This window comes from Panicum hallii, chromosome 5 (genome assembly GCF_002211085.1).
Source record: "Panicum hallii strain FIL2 chromosome 5, PHallii_v3.1, whole genome shotgun sequence".
Lineage (NCBI taxonomy): Eukaryota > Viridiplantae > Streptophyta > Magnoliopsida > Poales > Poaceae > Panicum > Panicum hallii.
This window is the reverse complement of record NC_038046.1, coordinates 31,630,466-31,641,079: the sequence shown is the minus strand read 5'-3', so window position 1 is coordinate 31,641,079 and position 10,614 is coordinate 31,630,466. Positions and strand designations below refer to the sequence as shown.

Here is a 10,614-nt window from a genome sequence, read left to right as displayed (position 1 = left end):
AGTTGCAAAAGAGCTAAGGATTTGAAACTAACATAAAACTTAGCAAAGTTTTAAACATTAATTAAATCCTATTTAAAAACTACACTACACTTGCATCCTTTGTGTAGTTTCACCTATATTTGCGATTTGAAAGCAAGTTCTTGACTTTTGCAAAACAACCTTCGTATATTTCGATTTTTACCACCCTTTCTCACCTATTTAACACTAAAGGACCTATATTTTTTAGAATTACATAAATGCCCTTTTGCATTCAAATTTGAACACACATACACGAGATCAAACATACACATCTGGGCTCTTTTAAACTCAGCCACCCCCATCTCCTTCTTCCACCCCTCTCTAGCATTGCTTAGCTAAACCAAACCAACCTCTACCACCAGCAAATATCCTACTGCCTCTCACCGCCATCTCCTAGATTCAGCGGACACACGCCATCCACACCTTCCCAGCTCCACGACCGAGGCACCACAAGTCACAACCGAGCTCCCTCCCACCAGGAATCGTGTTTTCCCATTGCTGCCGCCGCCACCACTTGTCCACCTTGCCGCCGACCTCACCCATCCATCCATCCTCATCGCTAAGGTGGCCTCTTGGTGCTCGTGGCCACGTTAGTTCGGCATGTTTGCCACTGTAGCACAGGTCACTACAGCAAAACAAACATTAGTACCAGCTGAAAACCGGCATAATAGGTCCCGGTTCTTCAACTGGTACTAGGGAACCGAGATTAAAAGTCTCGGCTCTATACACCACGTATTTTACCTAGTGCCTAAGGCATCCTTAGGTGCCGGTTGGAAAGACCAACCGGTACTTCAGCGGCCGCCACGTTGATGCAAGCTGGCAGCCCCTTAGACTGTCTCCAGTAGAGGCCGCATCTCGCCTCGAAGTGCATTTTACATAGGCCAATGTCACTATTCAAGGCCCAGCAGGCTGTGCAACACGTAATGCAAAAGGGGTGCTGCCTAGAAGCATCCCGCATATCTCCGTATTCTCTCTCCATCCCGTATCCTCGATTCCAACTATCGCACGATCTCTCTCTCGTGTTTCCTTCCGCAGAGCCGCTTCCATCCGCAGAGCCGGCGGTGAGGTAGGGCAAAGCGCCGCCGCCGCATTGCCTCCAAGGGTCGCACGGCATCAGGCAGCGCATCTTCTTCCCTTCCACTGCCTCTTCATGTTCCAAGGTACCTTCAAGATCCCGACTGTTGCCGATTCAATTCGTTCTAGGTTGCTTTGTGCAGGAACATTGTTGTTCTATGGATGCTGAGTTGTTGCAACTAATAACGTCTAAAATTGTATTGTTTTTCCTTTGTTTATGCATATATCACTTGCAGCCAAGCTATGGAGAACGTGTGGCAGCAACAATCGGATGATGTCCAGTACACCGCATGTATTGATCTTACTGAAGGCTATGCTACACCAGAGCATCACGTCCCTGCCTTTGTGGAAGTACTAAGCTTTGTTCTTGCTCGTATATCTAGTTTATTATAGTTTGATGTTTGTAATATTGTTGGCTCTGTGCATTGCATATGCAGAATACCCAGGAGTAGGATACCCAGGCAACACAATCTCAGCGCCAGAAGAAGGGTGTGCCAAAGCGCTCCAAGAACTTCTCACCGATCGAAGATGAGACGCTGTGCTCCGCTTACCTTAACGTCAGCAAGGATCCGATTATCGAAATCAACCAGTCCATGACATCTTACTAGGATAAAATCACAGACTATTACAATGAGAATAGGAAGACTCCAAGTGAAAGGACCAAGAACTCACTACAACATATGTGGTCTGATATTCAAAAGGATACAGCACGATTCTGTGGTTTCAATGCTGAGATAGAAAGGAAGAGGGAGAGTGGAAAGAGTGAGGATGACAATGTAAATTTAAACCTCTTTTGCCCTATGTAATGGTTGGTATTATCTATCTTCCACCTTGTTTGCAGGTTAAGGATGCTCTACAGATGTATCAGGGCCTTGTTAAAAGTGCGTTCAAGTTCATCCATTGCTGGCTCATTCTATGCTACAAGCATAAATGGCAGCGAAACATTGCAGGCTACTGAAGTCCAAGCAGTGGAGGCAACGAAGGACAAGACTCTCCCTCCAAAGATTTCCAGGCCACCGAGGGGACAAGGCGAAGAGGATGAAGACCAACAACACGGCCTCAAATTCCGCAGCCTTTCTAGAAGTTCTACAGAACATGCGGAGCGATCGGCAAGCCTATGAGGAACGAGTGGAGCAAGCAACCAATGCCACTGAGGGAGCCATCTCAGCACGATCTGAGCGAAAGCTGGCTATCCAAGAACAGCAACTATGTCTTCAGTAGAGGTTGGTTACACTCTAGGAAGAAAGGGAGGAGAACCTTGTCATGAGTCTGGATTTGGACAAGATGACTCCATGGGCAAAGGATTTCTATTTAATGAAGCAGAAGGAGATCGTCGCGAGGAAAACCACTCAGCATGTTTCCAACAATGAGGAGTAAATGGAAGAGCATGCTTCCTATTGCATGTATGGAGCTGTTATTTATGAACCTATTTCATGTATGGACCTGTTGCATGTTCTTTGATTTACTCATGTATGGACCTGTTTCATGTACAGAGCTGCTGCATGTTCTTTGATTTACTCATGTATGGACCTGTTTCATATATGGAGCTGCTGCATGTTCTTTGATTTACGCATGTATGGAGCTGTTTCATGTATGGAGTTGTTTCATGTATGGAGCTGATGCATGTTGTTCTTACAAACTAGCTTACCAACATGCTCAATGAGGTGGATACATACTAGCTTCTGAAACACATCACGAAATACTTGAACATGGGACACAAACTTAGTTCTTAAACATGCTTACAAACTTAGTTCTTACAAACATGCTTACAAACTTAGTTCTTACAAACATGGGGCACAAAATACTGGTGGATACATACTAGCTTCTGAAACACATCACGAAATACTTGAACCTAGACGGTTCCACACATGCTCAATGAGGTCTAATTTAAGCTGCTCGTTGGCTGGCTTGCTCTGGATTTGCAAGTGGCGCTGGATCAATTGTTGGACATCAGGCACATTTCGGTTTGGATCTAGCCTTGGCTGTGTGGCATTCTCATAATCCTCAATTCCCAACTGCTCCATGTCTCGCTCATAAGAAATACCCATGTTGTGTAAAATGATTACACAATCGATGATGTATTTTAAATCTATTTGATTCCAAAGTCTGGCTGGACCTTTGATTATTGCATACTGTGCTTGGAGCACACCAAATGCCCGCTCCACGTCCTTGTGATACTCCTGTTGCTTTTCTATGAAGAGAATCTGCTTGTTGTTCTGAGGGCTAGGGATGGCACTTACAAGGGTTGCCCAAGGAGGGTAGATACCGTTTGCTAGATAGTAACCCATATTGTAGTCCCTACCATTAACATTGAAATGCACTTCTGGTGTAGTACCCCTAGATATGTTGCCGAACACATGTGATCGGTGAAGCACGTTTATGTCGTTGCACGACCCGATCATGCCAAAGAATGCATGCCAAATCCAAAGGTCAGCACTTGCAACTGCCTCAAGAATTATGGTGGGCTTCTTGTGGTGTCCTCAATACTGATCGTGTAAAGCAGTAGGGCACTTCTCCCACTCCCAGTGCATGCAATCTATACTCCCAAGCATCCTAGGAAAATCTCGCTCTTTTGCTATGTGGAGGAGCCTAGCAATGTCCTGTGCATTAGGTTGTCTCAGGTAGATGTGTCCATATTTTTCAACAATGGTCCGAGTGAACTTGCTCACAGTTTCTAGGATTGTGCTCTCACCCATACGAATGTACTCATCTAAACGGTCAGCAGAGCCTCCATATGCTAGCATCCTTATTGCAGCTGTTACCTTCTGAATTGTGGAGAAACCTGGAAGGCCGACGGCGTTGGATGTCCTCTGGAAGTATGGGTTACTCTCTGCGACACCATGACAAATATCAATGAACATTGCTTTGGGCATTCGGAACCTGTACAAAGCATAAAGTGTCCATAAATCTCCTTGACATCAATGAGTTTTCTAAACATGCAATGGATGTAGGAACACAAACCGGCGACGGAACACGTTGTCACCATAGACTGGCTCATCAGCAAAATAATCAGCATACAACATACAATACCCACTGAACATATCGCGGGGCACTGTCTGACGGCCGACCACCAATCCACCCCATCATGGCTCCTCTTCTTCTTCGATCTCGGCAAGTTGAGCAATGGTGACTGCCATGGCTAGGTCGTCGTCTGTGTACCTAGCCATCAACTCACGACGATGCTTCCTCCAAGCCATACCTAAAAATTCTAGGAGTGAATAATGGTTAAATCAACAACTCATCAATGTACCACAGTCGGAGGTTGCGGGAGTCGATGATGGAGCGCCTCATAGCTTGGTGAACTTGGCCTCAGATCGCCACTCGAAGGAAGCAGAAGAGGCGGCGACTGGGAGCGATCGTTTCTGTCACCGATGGAAGGAAGACGAAGAGGCGGCAGAATGAGGACAGCCCAACAAAGGTGCGAAGCAACGACCTCAGCGGGCCCAGCAAGCACAATGCGCAGCCTGTTCCGCGTGCTGCTGGAGATGGCCAATTTGAAGTGTAAAAAATGGGTGGGCCTGGCCCCTATTATACACTACGGAGGGGCCTTCTACTGGAGACAGTCTTAGGTACCGTTTTCATAAATCTTGTTTTATTTGAATTTTTTATTACTATTATGTTTGCAGAATTGTTACGCGTACCCGAGCTATACACTACTATACGTCTATTAGTCGCGTTCGTGTGAAAATAATGTATAAAAATAACTAAATATCATTGACAATCATGTAATTAAGTTGTCTAGATATAATAATATTTACAAATATATGCGGATGCTACTCTATTAATAGGACCATCGTGGTAGAACTCGCTTTTAGGATCCAGGATCTTCCTTATAATGATCCTATCAGCTGCTCCGACACGGCATCGATCGTATCCACATGTAGAACTTCATTCTTTATTTTTATCATCTATCATTTTCTAGAAAATAAAGCTCGATATATTAGTTCGTCGCGTCAGAATAATTGTATACGTATTTATGAACGGTTTGTGTATGCTCTTAGGTCCTTGGTCATACACATTCTAAAATCGGCTAGGGTGTGCATGAAATCACAAACATAGTACCCACACCAATTATTTCTTACTTCTTGTCTCAAACACTATAGGAGGAATAAATTAGGTATATAATATTTGTGTATGCATATACATAATACTAGATGAGATATGCAAAATGGTAACGACCCCACATACGAGAAAATCCATTCTAACAGTCAATTCATCTTTCCATTCACCTTGGCCTCTGTACTTTTTCATAAATTTTCTTCACACCCTGCATGTAAAAATATGTTCGATATTTTGCAAATTAAACTTACCTATTCAATGGGTCTATGATGTGTTGGATGTCCGTCTGTGGTCTTCTCTTCGAGTCGAACACTATAAGTTTGCTACTCTCCACAGAAATTACGAGCAAAATCCAATGAAAGCTAGCAACTAATTTTTGTGAGTGTGTGTATGTGTGTGTGTGAGTCTATGTGTATGTGAGTGTTAATAAGGCCAGAAAATAACACATGTAATTTTATGGAACACTTTACCAAGAAAAATGTGTGTGTGAGTGTTATATATGTTTGTGTGTGTTATATGTGTGAGTGAGTGTGTGCGCATGTCTTAGAGTGTGCGTGTGTGTATGTGCGCGCGCAATAATTAATAGGTCTAGAAAATGACACATGTAATTTTCATAAATATATATACATCTTTCAAATTACACATCTTTATAATACATACACATGAAATTTCAGAATTAAAGAACTAAAGAAAAACTAAATTTGAATGTAAACTAAAGAAAACTAAATATGAACCTAAACTAAACCTAATTTCATAATTAAAGAACATGTACCTAATCAATGTAATTTATAACCAGCATAAACCTAAATAAAACATATAAAAAAATCTAACTAAACCCTAATAATAAACAAAAACATAACTAAGCCCTAATATAATAGCAAAAAAAAGAATAATGCGGTATGCCCTTACGTTAGGGTGGCGGGCGGCCGAGCGTTTCGTACGTCGTTAGAGGGGTGGGGGGGGGGCAACACACGAGGGCGGGCTGACGGCAGTGGATCAAAGGCTGTGGAGGGGGCGGTGCAGCATGGAGGCCGAGGCATGAGCACGGAGATGGCGTGGACGAGGCCGGATCGGAGGAGGCGCGCGGGCAGAGGCAGAGATGGGGGGCGCGCCGGCCCGAGGCGGCACGAGCGCCAGGCGCCGACGCAGGAGGCGAGCGGCAGTGGCGGGCGTAGTACCGGCATGGACGAGGTGGTGCACGCGGGCGCGGGAGGAGGAGGAGGCCACCGCGGGCGTGCGCAGGCCGTAGTTGTGCGGCGGCGAAGAGGGGGCCGACGAGGAGGGCGAACGCGTCGGTGGTGGCTCGGGTCCGCTCGGCGCGGTAAGGAGACGAGCATCGATGGAGGATCAGGGAGGCCGGTGGCGGCGGAGGACAAGGGAGGCCGGTGGTGGAGGACGAGCAAGGACGAGGAGCGTGGCGGCCGGCACCGTCGATCGGGCTGGGCGAAGAAGGAGGGAGGAGTAAGAGAATGGAGGAAGGGCTAGGGACATTTATACCCTGGCCCTTAGGTACTTGGTGAAAATAAGAACCGGTACCTATAGAAGCCTTAGGTACCGGGTCAGGCTGAGCCTTAGGTACCGATTGGCCTTTCCACCCGGTACCTAATGGGGCGCCAACGGACGGGAACGAATTCCCCCCCTTTAGGTACCGGTTCTCATTTTCATAGGGAATTCGTTTCCCACCGCTTCATTTTCTTTCTTTTTTGGTTTTGTTTAGTTTTTGCTTTTCTGCAAAAAATCTTTTCTTTACCTAAAAAATCATATATGGGCGCAAAAGTTCACAAAAAAATTTGTAAATATTGTATTTTTTATGTCTAATTACATAAAATTCACCCTAAAAAGAGAGAGTGTGTGTTAGTGAGTGTGTTTGAGATAGAGTGAGTGTGCATGTTTTGTGTGTGTGTGTGAGAGAGTGTGTGTATATGTGTGTGAGTGAGTGTGTGTTAGTCAAAATATTACATGATGAAGAGGCTAAAAGTATTACATGATGGCTAAAAATTATTCAAGAGACAATTAATCATCTAATAGAATATTAATGATAGTTTTCTTTACACATCCCTTCATTATGATCATGGCGTATGTAGGGAGTGTCCTCCTAGGCTAAAAGGATACTTGTGTCAACATCCACTGCGAACGAAGTCTATCCTCAGCCTTATTGTATTCTTCTTCATCTGTGACATCGTCGACTCCTACAATTTTTGTTTTGCCTGCCAGAACTATGTGGCACTTGGGCTCATCATCTTCTGACTTCTCCTTCATTGATTTGCTAGACTTGTCATTCTTGGGTTTGCTGGACATATCCTTCATATAGAAAACTTGAGTAACATCTTTGTCTAGGACGAACGGTTCATCTTGATAGCCAAGCTCTTTGAGGTCTACGGTTGTCATTCCGTACACATCAATATCGACGATTTTTCTAGTCAGCTTCACCCATTGGTAATGAAATAGAGGAATCTTCAAAGACCCATAGTCGAGTTCCCAGATCTCCTCGATGTAACCAAAATATGAATTGTGTTGGCCATTAGTATCTATGGCTTCTATATGGACACCACTATTTTGATTGGTGCTCTTTTTGTCCTACGATCTTGTGTAAAATGTGTATCCATTAATTTCATATTCTTGGTACGTCAAGATTGTATTGGATGGACCCCTGGCCAACTAGGCAAGTTGTTCATGAATGTCCTCGTTAGCCATAAGTTCCGTACGCAACCAGGTGGGAAAAGTTTCGATGTGATTCTTTGTAATCCAGGTTTCAGACTTCCAAGGGTACTTGCTTCGTACGATCTGCTTGTGCTCCATGATGTACGGAGCCACTAAGGCTGACTATTGCAGAACTGTGAAATGTGCTTTGCTCAACGAAGCATGATTATTGGCATTTATTGATTTCATTCCTAGTGTGCCCTTTCCAATCAGCCTCCCCTCATGCCGTGATACTAGAACCCTAATCGGACAAAGTTCATCCACATAGTCAACACAAAACTCAATGACCTCCTCTGTCACATAACCCTTTGCTATGCTTCTTTCTGGATGAGCACGGTTATGTACGTATTTCTTTAGGATTGCAAAGAATCGTTCAAAAGGAAACATGTTATGGAGGAAGATAGGCCCGAGAATACCGATCTCTTTGACAAGGTGAACCAGGAGATGCGTCATAATATTGAAAAATGATGGAGAAAATATCATCTCAAGACTAACTATACTATGGACAACATCTTCCTGTAGCTTCAGTAGACTCATCAGATCGATTGCCTTATGTGAAATTGCATTGAGGAATGCACATAGCTTTATGATTATTGCTCGAACATTATCCAGTAGAATACCTCTCAATGCAACTGGAAGTAATTGCATCATGAGAACGTGACAGTCATGGGACTTTACGTATGCGAATTTCTTCTCTTTCATATTTAGTAGCCTCTTTACATTCGAAGAGTAGCCTGACGAGATCTTGATACTGTTTAAACATTCAAACATACTTTCCTTCTCTTGCTTGCTTAGAGTGTAGCAGGTAGGACCTAAGTAATGGCATCCTTTATGCCTCTTCTCTGGATGGAGGGTGGCTCTTTGTTTCATACGTTGCAGGTCTTTGCGCGCTTCCAGTGTATCTTTCGGCCTACCATACATACTAAGGAACCCTATCAGGTTCACACAAAGATTCTTGGTGAGGTGCATCACGTTAATTGCGTTGCGGACCTCTTAGACTTCCCAATAAGGTAAATCACAAAAATACTCTTTTTCTTCCACATAGGTGCACGTCCTTCAACACTGGGCAGTGATTTGCTACTAGGTCCCTTTCCGAAGACTACTTTTATATCTTTGACCATTTCAAATACCATTTTCCCACAAATCTGCCTAGGTTTCATACGATGATCTGCCTTTCCACCATAATGAGCATGCTTCTTTCTTGATGGATGCTTGACAGGAAGAAATCGACGATGGCCCATGTATACAATCTTCCTACGGTGCTTCAGATACATGCTGTTGGTTTCATCTAAATAATGGGTGCATGCCTTATAACCCTTATTGGAGTGTCCAGACAGGTTGCTAAGTGCAGGCCAATCATTGACGGTTACAAAAGCAATGCACGTAGGTCAAAATGTTCCTCTGCGTGCGCATCCCACACAAGAACCCCCCTCCTCTTTCCACAGCAAAAGAAGATCATCAACCAGTGGTTTCAGGTACACGTCAATATCATTACAGGTTATTTCAGGCCGGGGATAAGCACTGGCATCATAATGAACTTACACTTCATACAAAGCCAAGGAGAAAGATAGTATGTACATAGTGTCACAGGACAAGTACTATGGCCACTGCTCTGCTCACCGAAAGGATTCATACCATCTGTACTTAATCCAAACCTTATGTTCCTTGCATCATCTGTAAAAGTTGGGAATGTTCTATCCACCTTTCTTCACTGGGATCCATTAGCGGGCTGTCTCAACATATTATCTTGCTTCCTCATTTCTTTGTGCCATTGCATCAACTTTGCATTGGTTTTGTTCACGAACAGACGTTTCGAACATGGTATTATAGGAAAATACCAGATCACCTTGGCAAGAACTCTCTTATTGGTATGCACCCCCTCAATGTCGCCTGGATCTTCTCAAGGGATCTTCTACCTACATGCTTTGCATACCGGATAGGCATCCAATTTTTTGTACTCCTCACCATGATAGATGATGCAGTCATTAGGACATGCATGTATCTTTTGGGCTTCCAATCCTAGAGGACAAACAACATGTCTTGACTCATATGTTGTTTCGGGCAATATGCTACCCTCAGGGAGTAAGTTTTTTATAAGTTTCAGCAACTCCTCGAATCCCTTATCAGACAAACCGTTTGATGCCTTCCATTGTAGCAATTGCAATGTGGTACCCAACTTTTTATGCCCTTGTTTGCAATCTGGATACAACAATGTTCTGTAGTCCTCCAACATATTCTTCTGCAACCTGTGCTTCAGCATCTTCTTCAGGCTCACCCATTGTAGTATCTTCAAAGAAGGCACCGTAGTAATCGTCCTCAAAGTGAGGAACAAAATCATCTTCTTCTTCATCATTCTCCAGCATAATCTCTCTTTCTCTAGGCTTGGTCCAAACATTGTAGTTGGGCATCAAACCGTTTCCGAATAAGTGACTGTGAATGGTTCTTGTTGATGAGTAATCCTTCTCGCTCTTACAAATTCGGCATGGACAGCGAAAGAAACAGTCATGCTTATATTTCTTGGCCACCTTGATGAATTTATGCACCCGATTAATAAACTCCATTGAATGCCGGTCAGCGTTGTACATCCATTGCCGACTCATCTAGAAAAATAAAGAGCTAATCTACAAATTACTTATGTTCAAATGTATGCCATTTCAGTACAATGATCAAATAAATGAACAAAAATAAATATTCTAATATTACAATAACATGAATAATTATAAGGTCCAAATATCCATCACACACCATGATAAATTAAAAGGT

The 10,614-nt window shown here is 43.6% G+C and overlaps 1 protein-coding gene across 1 annotated transcript; it reads right to left on the bottom strand.

The window, feature by feature from the left end:
• Positions 1-3,572: 3,572 nt before the first annotated feature.
• LOC112892600 lies at positions 3,573-7,539 on the bottom strand. Its single transcript, XM_025959734.1, has 3 exons — positions 7,359-7,539; positions 4,054-4,081; positions 3,573-3,972 (listed from the first exon to the last, which is right to left on the bottom strand). The coding sequence occupies exons 1-3, from the start codon at positions 7,537-7,539 to the stop codon at positions 3,573-3,575; spliced, it is 609 nt and encodes a 202-aa protein (XP_025815519.1).
• Positions 7,540-10,614: the final 3,075 nt, after the last annotated feature.